Source organism: Phyllostomus discolor, chromosome 6 (assembly GCF_004126475.2).
Source record: "Phyllostomus discolor isolate MPI-MPIP mPhyDis1 chromosome 6, mPhyDis1.pri.v3, whole genome shotgun sequence".
Classification (NCBI taxonomy): Eukaryota; Metazoa; Chordata; class Mammalia; order Chiroptera; family Phyllostomidae; genus Phyllostomus; species Phyllostomus discolor.
In genome coordinates this window covers 129,351,254-129,375,093 of record NC_040908.2, presented here as the reverse complement: position 1 = coordinate 129,375,093, position 23,840 = coordinate 129,351,254, and the positions used below count along the sequence as shown (strand labels likewise).

General features: G+C 40.6%; 1 protein-coding gene across 1 annotated transcript; it reads left to right on the top strand.

Annotated features, from left to right (window-relative positions):
* The first annotated feature begins 653 nt into the window (after positions 1-653).
* On the top strand, positions 654-16,413 carry LYVE1 (lymphatic vessel endothelial hyaluronan receptor 1). The gene is made up of 6 exons (XM_028516281.2): positions 654-935; positions 4,790-4,958; positions 5,068-5,207; positions 14,660-14,956; positions 15,597-15,675; positions 16,223-16,413. Exons 1-6 carry the CDS (start codon positions 851-853, stop codon positions 16,407-16,409), a joined length of 957 nt encoding a protein of 318 aa, XP_028372082.1. The 5' UTR covers positions 654-850; the 3' UTR covers positions 16,410-16,413.
* The last annotated feature ends 7,427 nt before the right edge of the window (positions 16,414-23,840 follow it).

Here is a 23,840-nt window from a genome sequence, read left to right as displayed (position 1 = left end):
ATTTTGGTCTGTCAGAGAAGTTATTTGGTCTGTAAGAGAAGTTATCAAAGAAAAAGTTATTGTAAAGGGCCCCTGTAGGAATTCCTGTTGTACAGGCAAAACCCCTTTACCGTAAAGTGTAAAATGACTAATTTTGTGAATTGCTCCCCCCCCACACTAGTATTTTTTAAATAGGAATTTTTTGTGTGTCTGGTTTCTTTGAAGAAGGGATTGCATCACCTGTAGTGGTGTAGAAATTTTAAATGTATAAAAGAAGCCCAAGGGGAGGCATGAAGAATCTGTCCTTCTTATGTAAATGGGCATTTGCTTTCATGAGCCTTAGCATCATTCCCCCACAGATCACAAGAATATGCAGCTGGAAAAAAAACCCCTCCCTGATTGTGAGAGGAAAAGCACAAGCCAAGCTTAATCTCCTTTAGAGACAGAGACATTCCTAGGAGTATATAAATGAATGGGCTCCACGGGCAATGACAATGAACGTGTGAGAACTGAGCTGGTGGGGGTGGTGGGCAGTGGCAGGGAATATGGAAATGGCAAAAACCTTCAGCAGTTCACATTGTGCTATCTGCCTTCCTCATTTTGTGTATTCTGAGTCAGCATTAGCTAAATTTTCCAGAAAGCCATCCACAAAGTGCAGCCTGGGCATTCAAGGGACGTCACTCATTTCCCCCAGTGACCTTGACAAGTCAGAAGCTTGAAAGCAGGGAAATCCGGATGTCTCAGTTATGAAGTGGAGCAGCGGGGGCCCCAACATATTTCCAGAAGTCTCCATCCAGACTGGTGATTGTATGCTTGTGTTGCTGCCAGTGGCTGTCTGAAGTGCTTCTCTAGCTCTGAAGGGGTTGGCACAATGACCAAGTGCTTCAGCCCGGTGCTGCTTCTTGCATCCATCTGGACCACAAGGCTCTTGGTCCAAGGATCTCTCCAGGTACAAGGTAGGTTTCTTAGCAGAATGCCAGCCCAAGGCAAGGCTAAATCCTACAACCTGTCCTAAGCCTACTAAGTTCTTGACTGTGGATTGCTGGGAGTGGGGGCGACCCTCAATGTCCACAGAAGATCTAATTGGTAGTACTGGTCTACCAGAAATGTTTTCCCCATATTGTCAGCTTCACCAAAATGATTCACATTTACCTTTATGTTATCTTGGCTTTGATTTTTGGTTATGGACTATTTTTAATGAGGATATTTTGAAACAAAATATTGAGGAGACAGCATTTGTTTTTAAAAATGTTTCACTGAAGAAGACAATTATGGTTATATAACTTTTAAAGCAATCACTAATCCTGAGGAAAATGACTGGCTTTCACAGAATATTGACCTGTTTTGAATTTTTGGAAGTGACAATATAATTATTTTAATTTCAATTATATTATGCTATCATGGGATGCATATGGTTTTTTATGGGGTAAAACATATTTATTCATTTACTTATTAAACACATATTCAGCATCTCCTGAACCAGACACTATGACCACTCTGGGTATGCAGGGGATGCATATGTTTTTAATATGCTATAAATAGCAAATAAACTGAAAAAAATGTGAAATATAGTTTTAAAAATTAGCCATCAGCTCTCTACCAAAGGAATGACTTGAAATGATTTCTGAGCTTTGAGATGCCTAAATGGTAACCTCATTCTGCATTATAGGCAAAAAATCATAACCACATCACTCATTTCAGCTCTGGGCAAATAAAACTTTGAGTACATTAAAAGAAAATTGTGTGTTCTGATGCTGGAAGATGTTCTGAGATATAGAATATCAGGAACTGACATCCAGAGTTGATTCATATATTATTGTATTTAATTTTATAAGGAAAGCTAGAAGTTATATAATTGATTTTTTAAAAAATACAATTACTAGAATTGTTACTGTCAATGCATTTGGTTTCTTTGAAATTCCCCTGAGAAGACTATTCACTTCCCCCCAAATGCTACCATTACTCAGTTGTCTTTGGCAATGACTCTATCACACTCTTCAGACCCTCCTCAATACTGGCAAAATTTTCCTAAGGAAATTAAAGTTTTGGAAACAACTGAAAGTTATTTAGAACCATGGTTGAGGAAATGGGGGCTGATGAAGATGAGTGGATGAGAATGGGAGCTGGTCTCCTCAAGGGCCTATTATGCAGAGACACAGGGTTAAGAGCATGGATGTGTGTATGTGTATTTAAAATATATTTAATATATAGTATACATTAAAAGGGAATTATAACCGCAAACCACTTATTGCAGCCCTGGGAAAATAAAAATCTGAGCACTCGATAAGGAAACTTGTGCCCCTATGCTGGAGAATAAAATCTCAAGAAGACATTTTCTAGATGAAGAAGCAGGTTCAGTGTGGCTGAGCGACGTGCCTGATGCCACACAGCAGGGGCGTCAAACTCACTTTCACCAGGGGCTACATCGGCCTCGAGGCTGCCTCCTTCAAAGGGCTGAATGTCATTTCAGCTCTGTAATGGTTAAGGAGTAGTTCCATTTATACAGTCCTAAAATAATTTTGGCCCTTTGAAGGCTGCCGCAAGGCTGATGTGGCCCCTGGTGAAAGTGAGTTTGATGCCCCTGCTGTAGAGGCAGTGAATAATGAAGCTTGGGTTTGGATTCAGCTCGGTCTAGCAGCTAGGCATATACTGTTTCTACCATGCCCATCATTTCCCGAGGATGCTTAAGAGTTTGCTGGTGTACCCCTTGGATACCAGCTACCTATTTTTGTCCTTAAATAAATTTTTTAAAATACTTAACCATGACTAATATTTATTAACAGCCTACTATGGACTCAGCCTCTGCGAGGTACTAGTTATCTAGTTCAGTTCTGACAAGAATTCCATGAAGAAGACATGGCATCCCAATTTTACAGATGAGAATGCTAACTGGCCCAAGGTCCCACAGCCAATTAATATTATAAGAAATATTGAAAGCTAGGTGTGTTACGCAGAATAGATCTGCCATTACTACTACTAATATTATTTAGAGTAAAAATGAGATATGATGAGAGAGTATCAAGACCACTTTAGAGTGTAATTCATAAATCTGCAAGTACCCCCCTCCCAATAAAATAGCCCTAAGAGTCTCCAGCAATAGCAAGTTCATGGGCTAAATGAACCAAATTCTAGGACAAATGGTGTGTTCCAAGAGTTCAACTCTAGCTGTGTGTGTGTGTGTGTGTGTGTGTGTGTGTGTGTCCACCTTTTCCCCATAGTACAGTGGGAAGCAGAACAGTGTGCTGGTTAGGACCTGAGGTTTTAGAGTCAGTTGTATTGGGTTTGTGCCACCAGTCTGCCACTAGTTGCTTTAGATCCCTGGGCTTGGGAAAGTTACTAATCTCCCTGAGCCTCAATTTTCTGTTAAAAAAAAAAGACAGTGTTTGGCACAGAGTAGCATCAACAGGTTACAGAAGTTGGCATTAATATTGGTATGGTTCTCATGTAAGAGGCTGTCTGTCACAAACACTCGCATCAGAGTGCTGGCTCTCAGGTCTCGCCCTTGAGCAGGTGAGAGCAGGGTCCGGAAGTGAACAAGGCCACCCACAAGTACTGCACATAATACCCATACTTCTTCCCGCAGCCCCCTGACCCAGAGCACAGCAAGGTCACATGGTGGACTTAGAAAAGCTCCTTCCATGATTTCCACAAGAAACATCCTTTAAATACTAACCTAGAAAGTGGTTGAAGCATTTAACTGGGCATCCAATGCTCAGATCTGTGTACAAGCAAATACTCAGAAGACAGAAACACACTTATATGGACTTTTGGGGATGAAACCCAATAGGAATAATGTACCTAAAGGCATTGCAACTGACAATTTCATATAGGTCTATAAATCTCAGAACTCTAAAGGAAGGGATTAAAAGAACTCTCAGATTCATTAGATTTTGAGTAAAATATTATTCACATCTTAACAGTTCAAGTGCCTCCACTTCCACAGGAAAACAATTTGAGCACTAAACGCAAAATGCTTTAAAGATAACATAATGATAATGTTCTTTATGATTTATTGAGCACCTACTGTGTAGCAGGTGATATGCTAAACATTTTTATTTGAATTAACTCATTTAACTCTCACTACCCTATACAATAGGTATTGTTACTCTCTCAATTTTACAAGGGAACTGAGGCTAAGAGATAAAATAACTAGGCCTAAGGTCACAGAGCCAGCAAGTGACATACATAAGCTAGATTCAACTCCAGGTCTGACTCCAAAACTCTACTTCATTTAGTTTCTCTGTCATGCAGGTTTACTGCCCAGCTCCTCCAGGAACTTCTGAGTAAGTCTGCCCCCCAATGGCCAGAGAAGATCTTGGCCTGAAAAAGCTCAGGTTATACCAAGTGCAACATTTTTCAACCCATCTCTGAATAGGGTTATCTCCAATCCACATTAGTTTGAAGTATTGCTATTTTGTTAGCAAGAGACCTGAATTCTATGTTTCCCAAAGTCTCAGACCATTCATTTTATGGACTCCAGAAAGGTCTGCAGCAGCAGAATCACCTAGACTCCACCTCAGAAACTAGTGGCTGAAGCTTCCACATAACAAACAAGGCACCTCAATGCAGGACAGCAGAATGGACTTGGATCTGATGAGTGGTACAGCTTGGATCAGACTGAGCACCCACCAACCCAGCAGTTCGTCCTTGTGGGAAATATCTGGGCTGTGTCCCGTTATTTCTAAACTTTAATCCCAGCCACAATGACCTCACTGCTGCATCAAGACAATAACGCTGTGCCAAGAAGAGGAGCCTAAGTGCTCTGGATGAAGACAGTAGCAAACTGAGGGTTTGTGTGGTTCCTTTGCAGAGCTTTCCGCAATGCCATGCAGAATTATGGGGGTGACCCTTGTGGAAAAAAAGACAAACCTGCAGCTGAACTTCACAGAAGCCCAGGAGGCCTGTAGGCTGATGGGACTAACTTTAGCCAGCAAAGATCAGGTTGAAGCAGCATGGAAGTCTAGCTTTGAGACTTGCAGGTAAGAAACAGCTGGATTCACGAACAGGGCCGGAGCTCTTCGGGCTCTGTGTTCTTGTTCAGCCATAGGGATCAATGTAATCGTTCAACAAATATGTGTTCTGTTACAGCTATGGATGGGTTTCAGACCAGTTCTTAGTCATCTCTCGGATTCTCCCAAACCCCAAGTGTGGAAGGAATGGAGTGGGTGTCCTGACTTGGAGTAAGCCTGTCAAGGAAAAGTTTAGGGCCTATTGTCACAACTCATCTGGTAAGTCAGATCTGCAGACTCTCCATCTGATACATTTTCTCCAGGTTTCGCTAGCTCTACAACATACCTGAGAAGGGCAACCCTGAGCAGTAGCAATCATAACAATGGTTATTTAACCCTCCCAAGACCGACTTTGTGGCCAGGCCGGATGTGGCAGGGTGCCCCTTGGAGGAAAAAGTTAGGGAAAATGCGACTGACTGGCAACTTCAGGGGAAGGGCATCCCAGAAAGCTCCATGTTACCTCCCCCACTCCATCCTATAAAATAAACAATAAGAAGAGAAGGAAATACCTATTATGGACAAAGTAATGTACTATTATCTCACTGAACCTTGACACTCTCCCTATGAGATATGTTTAATCATTCTCATTTTGCAGAAAAAGCAGCTCAGAGGATCTGAGTACAGTTGTCTAAGATCTTGTTACTACAAAGATTTAAACAGAAATCTAATTCTAAAGCCATGCTCTTGCCATTATCCTACATTCCTTTACAGGAGAGGAAACTCTGATGCTGCATTTGACATTTTTTTAGAACAAGACCTGATCTCCATTTCACGGAGGAAGGAGGTGAAGATACAAAGTAGAACTGATTTACTCATGGCCTTGCTTGGAGACCTTGGTTGCCTTAACCCCAGTGCTTTACCTTCCAGAAAGGTTTAAGTACCTTCTCAGAAACCTTTTTCATTTACTAAATGCAAATTGTTCTCAATTTGTCGTAAGAACCTCTGCCTGATTTATTTCTCTTCATACATATTCAAATATCTGACCTTCTAAAGGTCATCCAGCTGAGTGGCCATACACAAGGATAGATTCCAAAATCATTCTCTAAGATCCAAGAGAAAAATGGCATCAACAGTATGTTTCCCAAAAGCAACACAGGGTCCAAGCAGTCCTCTGACCCAGGGGGCTTTGGCATAGAAGGTGACCTGAAAAACGCTTTGTATCCTTCCCTCACTTCAAGGATGAAACTATGAATGCTATAGCTCAGAATGAAGGTTTGGTTGGCCCAAAGTCCTATAGTCAGCTGCAGAGTCAAGACCAGAACATAAGGCTCCTTCCAACATTTTTTTCACCACCATTCTCCCCTTCGCCTCTTCAGCCTGTATCACCTTTGGCTGGGGAATTGGTGATTCACACACCGCTTATCTTGCTCATCTCATAGCCAGCCGGTGCCTGTCAAATAGCTTGGCCTTTTAACTGCCCAGCCTTACTGCCAGCTGTCAATGTGATGATAGGGTCACCAGCCCTCTAGACTCAACAAAAAAGAGTTAGGGAAAGAGGACTTGGGTACGCAAGTTCTCCCACAGTTTTATTTAACTTTTACTTCTATCCCCTATATTTCTCTTCCCCTTAAAGTTAAATGCATGTTAGATGCATGTTTGATATTTTTAGCAAAAATACTGCATAGATGATATCATGTACTTTGGATCACATACCAATGAAAGGCACTTAATGTCAATATGTCCCACTATTGATATGATAATTTTGATCATTTGGTTAAGATGGTGACTGCCAGACCTCTCTGATGAACTCAAAGATATGTTTCCCCCTTTCAATGTGTGGCCTACGGTGCGATATTTTGACACCATTCAAATATTCTGACCCCCGACTATCTTTCGCCTGATAGTTTAAGCAGCCATTGATGATCCTTGCCAGAATCAGTTACTATGTATGGGGGAGGGGAGCTGTAAAAATAGTTATCTTCTTTTTATGTGTGTGTTTTATTTTGGTTTGTATTTTTCAAGTAATTATATTGAGGTGACATTGGTTAACAAAATTATATACGTTTCAACTGAACAACTCTATGATACATCATCTGTGCATTGCATTATGTGTTTACCACCCAAAGTCAATCTTCTCTGTCACCAAACATTTGACCCTTTACCCTTTACTGCCTCCTCCAGCTCCCTTCCCTCTGGTACCCACCATACAGTGTGCCTGCATTTGAGTTTTTGCTTGTTTTTTCTTGTTTGTTCATTTGTTGCTTTCAGTTTTATACCCCATATATGAATGAAATCATATGGTTCTTGACTTTTTCTGACTTATTTCACTTAGCATGATATCCTCAAGATCTATCCATGTTGTCACCAATGGCAGTATTTCACCTTTTCTTACAGCTGAGTAGTATTCCATTGTCTACACGTACCACATCTTCTTTATCCAGTCCTCTATTGAAGAACACTTCAGTTTTCTCCATGTCTTGACTATCATGAATAATGCAATGAACACAGGGGTGCCTATTGCAAATAGATGTTTTCAAATTTTTGGAGTAAATACCCAGAAGAGGGGTTGCTGGATCACACGGTAACCATATTCTTAATTTTTCGAGGAACCTCCATACTGTTTTTTATAGTGGCTGCACCAGTTTACATCCCCACCAGCAGTGAATGAGGGTTCTTTTTTCTCCATAGCCTCTCCCAAACTTGTTATTACCAGTCTTCTTGACAATAGCCATTCTACCAGGTATGAGGTAGTATCTTATTATAGTTTTTTATTATATTTTATTGACTATGCTACTACAGTTGTCCTGATTTTTCCCCCTTCCCCTCTCTCCACCCAGAACCCTCCACTCCCTCAGGCAGTCCCCTCACCATTGTTCATATTCTTGGGACATGTGTGTAAGTTCATTGGCTACTTTATTTCCTCCACTGTACTTTACATCCCCATGGCTATACTGCAACTGCCTATTTGTGCTTCTTAATCCCCTCACCTCTTCACCCACTCCCTTATACCCCCCTCTTATCTGGCAACCACCAAAAAACTCTCTGTATCCATGATTCTACCTCTGTTACTATTTACTTAATTTGTTTTTTTTATTCAGTTTCTGACAGGTATGTATTTATTGCTATTGTTCATAGCTGCAATCTTCTTTTCTTACATAAGTCCTTTTAACATTTCATATACTAGTGGTTTAGTGATGATGAACTCCTTTAGTTTCTTCTTTTCTGGGAGGCTCTTTATCTGTCTTTTGATTCTAAATGACAGCTTTGCTGGATAGAGCAATCTTGGCTGTAGGTCCCTGTTTTTCATGACTTTGAATATTTTTTGCCAGTTTCTTCTAGCCTGCAAAGTTTCTTTTGCGAAATAAGCTAATAGTCTTATGGGAACTCATTGTAGGTAATAATCTGGTTTCTCTTGCTGCTTTTAAGATTCTCTCTTTATCTTTAACCTTTGGCATTTTAATTATGATGTGTCTTGGAGTTGGCCTCTTTGCATCCATCTTGTTTGGGACTCTCTGTGCTTCCTGGATGGGCATGTCTATTTCCTTCACCAAATTAGGGAAGTTTTCTTTCAATATTTTTTCAAACAAATTTCCAGTTTCTTCCTCTTTCTCTTCTCCTTTTGTTACCCCTATGATGCAAATGTTGGAATGCTTGCAGTTGTCCCACAGGCTGCTTATACTATCCTCATTTTTTGGGATTCTTTTTTCTTCTCATTATTCTCATTGGTTGTTCTTTGTGTTCTTATGTTCCAAACCATCGATTTGATTCTCAGCTTCATCCACTCTACTGTTGTTTCCCTATAAATTGTTCTTTATTTTAATTAGTGTATTCTCTACTTCTGACTGGATCTTTTTTATGCTGTTGAGGTCCTCACTAAGTTCCTGGAGCATCCTTATAACCAATGTTTTGAATTCTGCATCTGATTGCTTATCTCCATTTCATTTAGTTCTTTTCCTGGAGTTTTGATCTGTTCTTTCATTTGGGCCATGTTTCTTTGTCTCCTCATTTTCACAGCCTACCTGTGTTTGTTTCTATGCATTAGGTAGAGCTTATATGACTCCCTGTCTTGGTAGCATGGCCTAAGGTAGTAGGTGTCCTGTAGGGTCCAGTGGCACAGCCTTCCCTATCACCCAAGGTGGGTATTTGAGGTGTGCCCTTTGTGTGGGTTGAGTACACCTTCCTCTTGTAGCTGAGCCTTGGTTGCTGTTGGCAGGTCAATGAGAGGGATTTACCCAGGCCAGACAGTTGCAAGGATTGTCTATAACCACTGACCACCAACCTCTGCCCTTCATGGAGGATCAGCTGTGCAGGGGCAGGGTGGTGGTGCTCTGATGTGGTCTATAGCTGTCCACTGTGTGCACAGGTCCTGGGGTTTCCCAGGTGGTACAGGCCAAGGTGAGCTCCCACCTGTGTTCTTTCTGGGGCCACCCTGCCTGAGCTATACAGCAATCCGAGATGGTTGGTACTTGTGCTGGACTTAGAGATTCCCAGGTAAAGCCAAGCTGTGAATCTAGGCTGGCTGCTGCTGGTGCCAGACCACTTAACAAGAGAGAAACATTGATTCATTGACTCCCATATGCACCCTGACCAGGCTGAACCTGCAACCTAGGCATTTGCCCTGACTGGAAATCAAGCCTGCAGGCCTTTCAATTTCATGGCCTAATACCCCAAACAGCTGAGCCACACCAGCCAGAACACAATATTTATCCTTTTTGATGCTCAAACTGTCCCAAATTTGGCAAGTGGGAGCCCCTTTTAGTTGGCTTTTATTAACAATCTCATTAGTATTTGATCAAATCCTTATTTTCTGGCATAATAACATGTCCCAGGTTCTCCCTGTACTTGATCTGTTCCAGACATGTTATCAGCCATTTACTTCTCCAAGGAGCTCTGGTTCTTTAAAGTGGAGAATGTTAATTAAAAACCAAGATCTGGATGCAAGTTGTTCTAACTACTACTGGATTTTGCATTGCTTCTCAGTCCTTTTTTGTGGACAGCTAGAAAATATATGCATATTTCCCAGCTGTCCACTAAAAAGAATATCTATATACATACTGCTAGTTCACAACCTTAGGAGCTTCCACGTATAATCCGAAACTGGTCCCTGTATGCAGAGGGCAGGGAGAGACTAAAGTAAGGACAAACCACTCCGGATTAGTAGGTGGCAGGTTTAAAAAAAAAAGAACTTACTTATGAGTCTTGTCTTGGGTGGCCTCAAGACTGGTAGGTTACTATACTGCCTGCCAGAATCTCATAAGTTTATATAGAGGCCTTCACTGGGTTAGGTCATGTATACAGGAGGCCCTAATTGAGCTCAGTCACGTATACCATCTAGATGGTCTTAACCAACACCTTACTGTCTCAAGGCTGGGTCCTTGGACAGCTTCTAGCACCAAAAAGTAAAGCAGAATGCACATTCCAAGGACAACAAGGGAGTGAGGAGCCTCCAATTAACCAAGGCTGACAAACCAGTCAACAGGTAGTCACATCCTCTTGATGATTTCCCCCAACACACAAATAGTACATATACACATATGCATACACACACATGTTTTAAAGTTATGGATTTTTATTGATATGTATAGCCCAAATTTAACAATTCAAGTTTTTCCTTAGTTTACTTTTATTTGTATCTTTTTTTCTTATGTGAAACATCTTAGTTCCCAACAAATAATTTTAATATAGTTTCTTGTTCTACAATGCTTTCAAAATTACAAAGTCAACATTATTAGGAATAAAAAACCTACTGAGAGGTGTATAAGATTTTTTTTTTTGCATTTCTTTCAGTCCTTAGAAGATATCCCTCTAAAGATGTACTGTCAAAGAATTGTATACAAAGTGACTTGAAAAAATTCACTGCTCTGAGTGGTTATATTATTTTATTGAAATGAATTAGGTTTACTTGTTTCTGCCTGTCATCTTTGTGAAGATCAGAGTTACCCTAACCCTCATCCTAATGCTAATCCTAAACTTACCCCATGCTTCTTTGTTTTTGAAACTTCCTTTCTTATTACCATCTTTGTCTGGGGATCAGAGTGATTTTAACGGTGATTTTCAACTGTATCTTTCTTGTCACTATTTTTGTCAGCTTTGGGGATCAGACAAAAGTGCATTTAAAGCTCCGTGTGTGTCATCTTTTTCACGCTATTCCCTCTGCCACCGTGCCCAGCCTGTTCCACCTGGCTAACTTTCTCTTTATTCAAATCTCAAATGCCGTCTTCTCTAGGAATCCTTCCTATACCCCTTACTCCTACCTTTCCTCTTGGACTCCAACCCCACTCTGTGTTTAATACCAACCAGACCACTTGGTACATTCTAGAGAAGTTATTTTTGTAGATTGTAGGGGAAGGAGAGCCAGTTCCTAACACTTGAGATAGTGAGATAGGTATACTGTGTCCTTGACCCATGAGGGATCACAGGACCAAAGAGCTGCTGCTCCCTCACACTAGGGCATTCTTGCCTACACTTAGTGAAGCGATCTTATCTATTCTGTTTATACACTGTGCTAGGCCGTATCATTTGCTATCTCATTAATCCTCAGTAAAAGGACACAAGTATATCATTTCTACTGATACTTACAGTGTACCGCGCTGTGGCCACAGTTAATAAGGGAAAGAGCCAAGATTTAAATCTTAAATCATGTTACTTCCCTGTAGCACTTTCCATGGCGATAACCACACATCAGTAACATAGGCCTGGAATGGGTTCTGAGCATCAATATTTTTTTAAAGCTTCCCAGATGAGTCAACCCACAACCAGGGTTGAGAATCACTTTTCCCTCAAAGGTCTTTAAGATCTAAGTTCCAGAGTCCAGACACTTCTGGATTCCTCTATTTCCATGTAATTACAATCATTTTGTTTACTTCTGGACTGTACTCTCTTCACTCTGTATTTCATCCTCCACACACCTCCACTCATAATTATGTTAATCTGCTCCACAACCTTAGATAACTTCCCATTTAAGAATATGATGGAAACTAGAAAGCCTTCTGCACATAAAAGCCAGATGGTGAAAGACAAATACCATATGATCTCACCTATAAGTGGAACCTAATCAACAAAACCAACAAGCAAGCAAAATATAACCAGGGACATAGAAATAAAGAACAAACTGACAGTTAACAAGAGGGGATGGGGAGGAGGGTTAATGGGGGAAAATAGGGGAAAGGTAGTCAAGGAACATGTACAAAGGTCACATGAACAAAGCCAAAGTGGGTAGGATCAAGGATGGGAGGCAGGGATGGGTCGGGCAGGGGAGGGTACTTAGGGGGCAAATGGAGACAACTGTACTTAAACAACAATATAAAAGTGGGCATATATGAGAACTTTTATATATCAGTTGAGAACTTTTGTATATCAGTTTGTGGACTCCAGGTGAAAATTCCTGCTTCTACAGAATAAATTCCAAATTCCTTAACACGACAGTTCTGAATCTCAGTACTCTGGCTCTAAACTATCTTCCCAATCTTATCTCTTGCTTGCAGTCTGTCATGCTGCCAATCACACACACACCCTACTCTCTAGCCTCACTGTGCTCCTTCTCATTTTTCTAACATAACTACGCTTTCAAACTTCTGGATTCTTGGGTCATGATTATTTCAGTTGACTGGGATATTCTATTCCCCTTTCCATACTAGATGAGTTGCTCCTCAGTTCCAGCCATTCTATTTCCCCTCTCCCCTCCACCCCAATCAAACATGCTGTGTTCATTCAACTTCAGGCTCTTGAACTCCCTGTTCTCTTTACTTGCAATTCTTTTGTTCTAGATCTTCAATGACTGGCTACTTTTCATCATTCAGGTCTCAGCTTAAGTATCACCTCCACAAAGGGATTTTTCTCTTATCACCCTACCCAGAGTATCTGTCCCCCATTCCCTACCCCTTCCAGTTTAAGTTTTATCCTGTTCAACTTTCTTCTCAAGATTTACCATCCTTTGACATTTCTGGCTTAAAAAAATTATTATCTCTATGCTTCCAATATCGTATAAGCCCCTTACAAGTAGGGACTTTGTCTCATTGGCACCATGTCCCTAGCAATTAGAACAGTGCCTGCACAGAGTTGGAGCTCAATAAATATTTGCTGAATGAACACATTAATCCCCCACACCCTGCCCAAGTGCCACTTCCTCTGTGAATCCCCAGTGATCTCCCCCTCTTCTTATCAAAATTCTCTGTCCTGCAAACAGGAACCATATTTATCTCTATATTTTCAGTTCCCAGCATAGTATATTATATTCAGTAGTTGCTGTTTTTTTCTGTGATATTAAAAAAGGTTCATTTTTTTGAGGGAAGAACTCAGCATTGCTCAAAAATGAAAAATGTACCTAAAAGTTCAGGGCAGAGAAAGTCAAAGATGATGTCTATTTGAATAGAGATTTTTCAAAGTAAAATGAATGGCATAAAATTCTGACTGAATGTGTATGTAGTCAAATGCTTTATCAGTACTATAATATCCATGACCTTGATTTATAATTTAACTTTCAAAAATGAATGGAATGACTTTTCTTTATAGCTAACATTCCAGCTGATACTACCCACTGCCACAAATAATGAAGGGTTTTAAATAGATGCAAATTCATGTTATAATGTATTCATGGCTCTGCCACTTACAACTTCTGTGCCTTTGGGCAAGTCATTCAGTTTCTCTGAACTTCAGTTTCCTCCTATCTAAATGAAGATTTGATAAAATTGTTAAATGAAGTGCTGTGGTGACTCAGAGCAAGACATTCAACAAATGTTAGTTTCCTCTCTACCGCATTCAACAGATTGAAAGGCAAACTTACCTCTTTCCCTCACCTCCCCCACTTTTTTTTGATGAACACAGAGCAATCTGGTTTTGGTAGACCTTTGTCCTGAAGTGGTGTACTGTGTGTATATTTGCTCTCCCTATCCTCTCCTTCCTTTCACTTTTCCTTCCTTCCTTTATTCATCAAATACTAAGCATGTACTATGTGTCAGGCACAGTGCGCATATCATAATGACAAAGACAGGCCAGTGGGAGAAGTGTAATGAGAACTGTGACAAGGAAAATCCAAGGAGGCACAAGAACGTATGCCTAGGAACCCAGTCTAATCATCAAGTCTGCCTAAGAAAGAGACGTTCAATCTGAGACCTGAAGGATAAATAGCAACTAAATAAAGAGGGGGCAGCCCTGGCTGGTGTAGCTCAGTGAATTAAGCACGGGCCTGTGAACCAAAGGGTCACTGGTTCGATTACCAGTCAGCACACATGCCTGGGTTGCAGTTCAGGTCCCCAATTGGGGACATGTGAGGGGCAACCACACACTGATATTTCTCTCCCTCTCTTTCTCCTTCCCTTTCCTTCTCTATAAATAAATAAATAAATAAAATAAAGAGGGGCAAAGAGTACTACAGGGGAAGAAAGCATCAAGGTCAAAGGCATGTGAGAGAAAGCATATCAAAGAACTGAAGAAGTCTCAGTATGGTAGGAGGAAGGAAAGAAAGACTGATCAGATGAGGCTGGTCACGTCAGCTGGCCCAAATCATGGAGGGCCTTGATTTGGCCACGCAGTAGCGGCAGTCACCAAGAGATTCTAAGGAAGGAAGTATGTGATTAGATCTGCATTTTTGTAAGACCATTCCAGCTACGGTATAAGGAAGTAAGACTATTGCTTCTCGTCCTTTTGGCTAAGATCAATTGTAGGAAGTAAGACTAGAGGCAGAAAGATCAGTTAGGAGGCTACTGGTCACTTTATTTTTCCCTCCCCAACAGATATTTGGATTAACTCATGCTCTCCAGAAATTATCACCACTGAAGATCCCATATTCCACATCCAAAGTACAACATATACCACAGAAATGGATGGCAGCGACAATGTACACCCAACTTCATCTACTGGTGTCCCTTACTCCACTAAACCTCCTCCTGTTCTGACTTCCACTTCTCCACGAAGAAGGAAATTAATTTGCATAACAGAAGTTTATATGGAAACTACCACCACATCTACAGAAACTGAATCACATGGTGAATATACATCAAGATTCAAAAATGAAGGTGCTGGGTTTGGAGGTAAAGCTTTCCATGTCTGTTGTGTGTGTGTGTGTGTGTGTGTGTAACAGACAATACATAGAAATTAGACTGTCTCCAGATTGGGCACTCAGGACTTGCCAAACACAAATAAAAAGGTTAATGCAAACTCAACTTTCTATAGTCATAGAATTTGAGAGCTCTAAAAAAAAGCCCTTAATGATTAAACTAAAAATCATGAGTATGAAATAGTTTCACTTGTCAAACTCAAAGACTTTTAAAATATATTACTACCTTTAATGTGTAGAAGTTTTTTAAAAATATATACCTTAAATGCATATGATTAGAAAGTTTGTTTTCTTATTAAAAATAAACACTTCTTTCTGGTTAATTAGCTCCCAACTTATCCTCAGAAAGCCACAGAGAGGAAATGGACTCTTTCTTTCATATTGCAACTTCAGAATAGAAAGAGTATGAGAGGCAAGGCCAAGAGTTCTACAGGCAAGAAGCAAGGAAGCAGATGTGGACCCAGCATCCTAAGTGGCCCCTGTGCCGTCATAGAAAAGGCTTTTCTCCTTCACTATCTGTGTCTCAATCAGGGGTGAGGACTCATCGTTAAAAGGGCTGTGCACAGCACTGGTGTACAAGTGAAGGACCAACAGGTCATATCTGTTTCCTCCAGGTGTTCCCACGGCTTTACTGGTGCTTGCACTCCTGTTCTTTGCTGCTGCAGCTGGTCTTGCCATTTGCTACGTCAAAAGGTAGGGTTGGTGGCCCACCGTAAGTCTTGTAATCTTTGCGATCCCCCCTCTTGTGTTTTTCCAAAGTTGTTATTAGCATTTTTCTGATCAAAATGGAAATGGCAGTCCTCTTATATTATAAATTTTCTCCCTCATCTCAGCTCTTCTCCCTACCATCCAGTCTTCCCGACTATTTCAGCACATGCATCGTCATCCAGGCTTATATAATAGGTTAATGGCTGTCCCTTTGAAAATCAAGAAATAAAAGGAAAAGACTGACATCTTGAGGAAAATGTATATGCTTTATTTGATTTTCAATTCTTTGCTTTGAGGGGGAGGGTTGTGAGGTTAGCCTAAAGTTTAGCCTCTGTGCTTACTATCCCGTCTAAATGAGTCCATTAGAATGGGGATGTTTTTTAATGTATTTGAGTGCACATGTGTTAGCACCTCTCTGAAATAAAGGCACCCAGTGTTCTGTGCCAACACGGACATCACAGACAAAGCACTATTTATTGTTATATGTGTCACATAGGAACCTCTCACTTTGATTTTATGTTTATGCCTACAGGTATGTAAAGGCCTTCCCTTTTACAAACAAGAATCAGCAGAAGGAAATGATTGAAACCAAAGTAGTAAAGGAGGAGAAGGCAGATAATAGCAACCTCAATGAAGAATCAAACAAAACTGATAAAAAGCCAGAAGAGCCCAAGAATCCTCCCAAAACTACAGTGCGATGCCTGGAAGCTGAAGTTTAGAGGAGAAAGAAATGAGAGAACACACCTGAGGCTGATTTCTTTCCTGACACATATCGTGGCCCCAGATGGGGAAACTAAGAGAGCCAAAGAACCAAACAAGAAAGTCCAGCCTTGCTTCCTACCTGGAATTGGCTCAGGGGCACCTTTGGACTATGTAGGTAACCACAGCAAATTCCCTTCTTACTGCAAGCCTTGCTGGGTCCTATCCTTCTGCCTCTAGAGCTTCCCACAGCTTTTCTAGCCTCGTAATGTCCTAATAATATCCCAGTGGGAGAAAGGAGCTTTTCAAAGCACAGGGATCTAAAACAGCTAACCAGGGCACTTGTGAGAAGAGGCCTCTGGGCTGGCTGAGAATAGGTGAGTTGAGAACCAAGAAGCCACCGAAACCAAGGCTTTCTCTATTGACTCCAAAGCCCAGATCCCTTCTTCAGTTCTGAAAAGGAAACATTTACACCACCTGGCATGTTCTTCTGAGCCAGGTAAGGGCAAAAGAAGGAAGGAAAACTTTAGCAGCTGAAGGCCATAGAGATTCCCGTGACTTGAGACCTGATATCTGTAAAACCAAAACAAAGAAAAAGAATGAAGTTGAGGAAATGACAGCATATTGTCAGCAGGGACTATGACGACAGACAGGGTCAAATTATTCATCTCTGAGCAATTGGAGTTGGAATCACTCTTCAGAAATACAAACATTTTCTTTTCTTCTGCTGCTCCTGTTCTCTCTTCTTCTCTCCCCGCCACACACACATACATACACACAAGAAACCAAAGAATATTTCTTACAAATTTTTATTTTTATCTGAGTTAATTATCACTGAAATAAAGTACTGTGTTAAAAAGCAATAAAATTCAACAAAAATTTGCTGAACACCTACTATATATCAGGCACTGTACAAGGTATTACCCTCTGTAACTGAATATAGTTCATCAAAAGATTGCATATAATACAATGTTGTCTGAAGCTGATTGCTTTGTTTTGATATCCTTAGCTTATCCACTTTTAAAACTACTTTTTTCTGAGACTAATTAATTAATTTTCTCTAATATGGCAACCATTATAATGTTAATTTATTATTAACATAGCTAAAAAGTACATTATTACCTTTATACACCAATGCACATTTTTAATGTCATTAACAAATGTATCACTAGCTCTCCTTTTTCCAGCAAGAAGAACCTGAGAAGTGCAGAAATATTTGTAAATATTTGTGCCAAAAATAAAAGCATTTAGAAAACTTCTTTGCTCTCTTATTTACATGGATATATTATACGTTTCAAGCAAAATAAAAGTATCTGTTGTTTGCAAAAGTAAGAGACAAGTATGGTTGTTAAACTACAAACAAGTGTAAACCCAAAGCATATGTATCGCCATGTGGAACTGTTCTTGCTTTATTGTCTTAACTTTAAGTTGATTAATAACATACACACAGAGTCCTTTTCTTAGGACTCAGGTCCTACATTCCAATCCGTTTCCGAGTCCACAGGAAGCAGGAAGCGGGAGATTCGGGACAGCTCATTTGCCCTGTTTCTCTAGCTTCCTGTCTTCTCCTCTCTAGACTGCTAACAATTCCTTCCCCTCGCAAGTGCCGCCAGCCTTGGGCCCCAGCTCCATGATCCTTTTATCTCAGAGGCCACAACTGGCTGGCATAGTCTTTTTTGGCTAGCCCACAAAGTATTATCTTAAATTTTGGTTTAATTGCCAAGAATTAAAAATGAAGAGAGTTCACATATGTATACTTTGGGATATGTTTGAAAAATGGGATGATCTGGAGAGAGAACCCACAGTCCCTCATAGCAACAGTTACCCGATACTGAGCAGTGGCTGTCCTCTTTAGAAGGCTGTGCTCTCTCCCCTTCAGCACCCTCACGCCAAAATAAAGGGGCATCTCCTACGGGATGTGGTAACACATTTGCCTTTTGTTCCCCCCACACCTGCCCATTTTGCTCATTTATAACTGGCCTGACCCTGGCGTTTGAAACTCTGATTTGTCCGTCCTTAAGCCTTGTCAGTCTCATCTATTTCTCAGGAAATGACAATGAAAAAGAGGGAAAAACTCTAAGTTAGTGGTCTTCCTTTAACTTGTGCTGACAAATAATCAGATCTCCCACACTAGAGACATTTTATGGGCATCTCCTACATATTAGGATACTATAATCTTCTGTTAATTTAGACAGGTATATGCCCTACCCAGGAGGTAGGGGGACAATCCCTGAGACCCCACCCCACCTAATTTATGGGCCCACCTAAGTTGTTCCCAGTGGCTTTTACATATGAACAGTCTGCCTTGGCTCTGGCTTCAGACTTTCCTAAAATCTCTAAAACAAGCAGTAACTATCATACCCTGTACCTCTTGCTAAGTGGACTCAGGCCTATCACTAGCAGCAGCCAGCCTTTGCTTTCAACTTGGCCTATCCTGGGCACCTCCAAGCCCAGCACAAGTAGCAGCCACCTGCAGATTGCTTTGTAACTCCCGCTGAGAGGTCCTGGGGAAAACACAGATGGCAGCTGACCTTGGTCTGCACCTCCCAGGAGGCCCTAGAGCCACCTCCACAAGCAACATACTCAATGGGTGAACTCAGTGGGTACGAGAGCCCTGCTAAAATAAGTCACGATCCATGGGGTCAGCCACTGCACAACTGATTGTCCACAGCTGTTGAAGCCAGTTTTTGTGCTGATCAGCCTGGGGTTAAGCCCCCCATTGTCATGCCAACAGCAACTGTGGCTTAACTACAACAGATGGATGTACACAGCCCAGGTGGGGTGCACCTGGATTGCCCAGCTTGGGGCCAGGTGTTGAGAAAGACTTGGGGAATATGTGGAAGAAGATACCCCAGAGTGATTATGGGCTGTGATGAAAATAGGGTTGAAAAGCAAATTTTTATAAATTTTGCTGTGGCATATGTTTTTAAATTTCTTTTATGGTTTTTGAGAAATGCAAAAAAAAAGAGATTATTCTGAGGTTAATCAAACTTCAGATGGTTGCTTTGCTATGTTTCTTTCACTTCAGCACCACACCAAGCCTGAACCACAGAGATCTAAGCATAACAACAAAAAAAGAATTATTAGACTTGATTGTACAATAGGAAAATATAGTTCCTGTGGTACTATCATTATAGCAAGAAAATTTAGTCCCTAGACAAGTATCAGTTAGAGAATGTGAATTAGAGACAGAGAGCTTGAATGGTGACATTAGATATTGGCAGAAATTAAATGAACTCAATTTATCTCATACATTCTCTGACCTCTGCTTGCTATTTCTCAGACCTGAGTTCATCACTTTTTATCTATACCATGACTCTCCCTATTTCCAGTCTTAGCAAACTCTCTGTCACACCTACAGTCCATACTTTTATCCTATGAGAGTGGATTTTCTTTGATATAGAGCTTATCATGTCCTTCTTAGAACTTTTGAGGTCTCCCTATTTTTTCCAGAAGCAAGTCCAAACACAGCACAATCTGGAGTGGGTATGCTAAGTTGGCATTCAGCATCCATTTCATATGTGTGGCTTCCTAAATTGTAGAGGATGGAACGGTAATACTACTTTTCCCAGAATTTGTACAGCTGGATTTATGTAATGCAAATTAGCTTTTGCCAGTTAACACATGCCCTCATGAATTAGAAGGCAGAGGAAGGAGAGACAAACTTTATGCTGTTGCTGCAGCAAGCATGATCCTGGAGATACTGGACTTATCTTCAGCAAAGTTCCAGAATCCAGCCAAGCTTCCCGGGTGTGGAGAGGCAATTCCAGTCATAGCCGTGATCAGACTCAGTTTGTAGCCCTTTCAATGATTTCATAAGGGTACCTAATTCCCTGCATTAAACTTTTTAAAAAATAGTTGGAGAAGTTTCTCTTTTCTCAGAGGGAAGTTTGACTGATACAAATGACACTGAACACATTCTACAATTTGACCTCAAACCCTCACCTCAAACCTTATCGCCTGTCATTCCTCCAAAAAACACTTCATGCTGTAACTACACAAGATGATTTGCCACTCCAGAAATTAATCTACACCCTCTCATCTTTGCAAATACTGTCCCTTTTGTTTCAATTAACCTTGCTTTTCTTCCTGATTGTATTAGTTATCTATTACTGCATAACAAATTACCCCAAAACTTAATGTCTTATAACAACATTTATTGTCCTGTGTTATAGATCAGGAACTGGGTCCTCTGCTTAGGGCTCTCACAGAGCAGCAACCAAAGTGCTGGCCAGGGCTGCGTCCATCTCAAGGCTCTACTGGGGAGGAATCAATTCTAAGTTCACTCATCTGGCTGCTGGCAGGATTCAGTTCCTTGTTTGCTGTTGGCCAGCGGTTGCCCTCAGTACTTTCCCAGGTGGAACTCTCCATGGGGCAGCTCAGAAAATGTCAACTTGCTTCTTCAGAGCAAGTGAAAGAGAAGAGGTGCTAGCAAGATAAAAGTCATGATCTTTTAGACCTCATCTTGGATATGACACCCCATTACTTCTGTCATATTCTGTTCATTATAAGCACCTCTATATCTAGGCCACACTTAAGAGGAGGGGGTTATACAAGAGCATGAATACCAGGAGGTAGGGATCAATGGGAGCCATTTTAGAAGGCTGCTTCCCACCACATTAATGAGTCCTTCTCATTTCTTTTCTTTACATTTTGTTTATATGCCTGTGTCAGCATGTGCTATGTTGTATTATTGTTAGTTGGATACATATTTTATTTTTCCTTTCACCTTTAGCACTTGTGTAGGACATGCAAATCTACTACATATTAGTTGGCTCTTAGTAAATGCTGTTGAATTAATTAATGCATACATTCTTTGGGATTTCATGAGCTCCAAATCATAACCTTTATCAAGCAATCTGTGCTGAGTGTTGAGATCATTCAAAACAAGACCAACTGTTCCTGTCGACCTAAATATTGATTTTCTTGATGACTTTCTTTGGGTATAGAATGCAGCTACGAACAATCCAGAAGAATGCACAAGGACTATTATACTTGAACTTTAGTCACTGTGTTGGCCATTGACTCACCTCTGTGAGCAATCTCATATTAATATTTGTTTTAACACGGAAACTTCAGTGTGTTTTGGATTGTGCTCAAGTCAAAGAAATTGGAGCTCCCTCAGCAACTGCAAAGCCATAAATATTGGTAAAAATTTTGGTTCCTGGTCTCTAGGTTTTTATTTTAGTCTTAGCAATCTGGAACTCTGCACACCAAATACTATCATTTTCTAAAAATTAGGATCCTTTGGGGGACATTTCCAGAGTTTCTTATTGGTATGGCAATTGTTATTTTACTTGGGTTTAGTCTTTAGCTAAGTTGAAGACATTTTTCTGTGATCAAAAAAAAGACAAAATTAAAAATAAAATCTCTATGAAAATCAAAAGACCAAAGAGAGTGCTCCTTTGTGCATATTCTTACCTATGAAGATTATCATTTCAGCAAAAACCAACATCACAAATAATAATAGTAATAACAAAGACATATGCTACAAAACTTTATAAAACTGTAGTATCATAACAAAATAGTTTTAATCAAGTTATGTTTTCTCCATTAGATTTTTTAAAAAGAATCTAATACTATAGAGTAGAAGAACCCAATAGAAACTTCCATGTACTGGAGGTATAAGGAGGAGATGTCTAAATCCAAAGATCCAACACGGCAAATATATCTGGGCTATAAATCTGGAAAGGCGTGTGGAGTGAGGTATATGCTGCTAGGAGAAATCAGAGATGATGTCAGCTCATCATGGGCATTGACTAGTGTCTGGGCAGAGGCAAGAGGCAAACCTGACTCTACTTTGAACAAAAAGCATGGCTTTGTCTACAGGGGAACTTGCCCTGTGTCCAAAACCCTAATGCAGGGAGATCAGAGTCAAAAATGACACAGTAATACTTCATTGAGTAAGCTGGGCAGCCTGCATCTGCATAGAAGGAAAAACTCATATGGTAGCAACCAGAGCTGAGGAACATTCCAAACTTTAATGTAAAAGAATATTCCAATCTTTGCTTTCACCTCTATATGCCCCCTTACTAATAACCCTTTCAATACATCTCCTTGACAGGCTTCTAACCTCATTGAGAAAAGCCGACACCTCTACTGGACCACATAGTACTCATGGGTGGAGTTATTCCACCTTAAAAGTCAGTAATCATTTGTGGCACTCAGTTGACTACCTCCTGCCTCAGATCCTGGCAGGGCCTGGTCCCTAGATATAGGGTAACCATCCTCACCCATCACCTTCACTTTACATATGTGGTTAGATAAGGGGACTTGTGGCTCCTGTAGCATCTTTCTCTTTCTGGATCCTACTTAGGCCTCCAGGCTTGAGCCCTATGCTCAAAAGATGTTCCACAGAGAGCCTTGCAATGGGGGTAATTGGCTGATAGCAATAAAGAATAAGTGGGGGTAGAAATAATTATCCTTCTTACACTATCTATATACTTCCTTTATTTTCTTTTCACAGAGAAACTGCTTGGAGAGCACCAGTAAAACTTGCATTTCTCTAGATCTCTTAGGGCAGAATCCTGTTCCTTGAACAAAAGCAACCCTCCAAGTTTATTTGGAAGCAAGAGACTCAAAGGTGCTCACAAGCGTCATTACATTCTCTACGGCATTAAGGTTTTTCCCATTGCTCTTGTCTAATTCTACTCCAGTGGGTATTCATTTTCATATCTTCCACTGGACACAGGGACCACTTCTGCATGTTTCTTCCTTTCCCATCAAGCACCATGACTATTTTCTCTAGGTATCACCACAGCTACCAGGCACCACTGCCTCCACTAGGAACTGCTTCTATATCCTCTGGGAACTGCCACACTCAAAAGGCACCAACTGCCAGATTCGGCTGCTGCTTCTCTGGTAGTAGCCTCATTTGCACCCACCAAGTAACTATGCTACTTTGCTAGATGATGACTCGGCCACTGGAGACTGCTGCCTTTTCCTCCAACAACCACAAGATTCTCCAGGCACTGCCACCTCTGCTGTATTACAGCAGTTTCTGTTGCCTGTCACCAGTGCTGATGCGCTGGAATCCTTGAAGTAGCAAGAAATGATTCTTAATAGACTTGCCAGATTTAGCAAAACAAAGACCAGGAAATCCAATTAAATTTGAATTGCAGGGAAACAACAGATAATATTTTAGTGTAAATATGTAGTATATATTCATATGAAGTAATATTCAGGGCATACTTTTACTAAAAAATTATTTGTTGTTCACCTGAAATAAAAACTTAACTGGGTGCCATGTATTCTACTAGCAACTTTAGTGTAGGACTAGAGAACTAGCTTTCTCTCCATTTGTGATTAACTCCGTTAGTGATGGACCAAAGAAGTACTTAAAATAACCTAAAACACTGTTTTTTAGTGCAGAAAGCCTTTGCAATTTTTATTACCATCCCTCAGACTTGATTCCATGAGAATTGGTTCATGCACAAAATCTAGTCAAAATC

Bases quoted from the DNA above. Each gene is read 5' to 3' on its own strand.
- LYVE1 (XM_028516281.2), top strand. From the start codon at position 851: ATGACCAAGTGCTTCAGCCCGGTGCTGCTTCTTGCATCCATCTGGACC. The intron at 936-4,789 runs GTAGGTTTCTTA...GTTCCTTTGCAG, and splicing joins AGGATCTCTCCAGGTACAAG to AGCTTTCCGCAATGCCATGC. The intron at 5,208-14,659 runs GTAAGTCAGATC...CCTCCCCAACAG, and splicing joins CTATTGTCACAACTCATCTG to ATATTTGGATTAACTCATGC.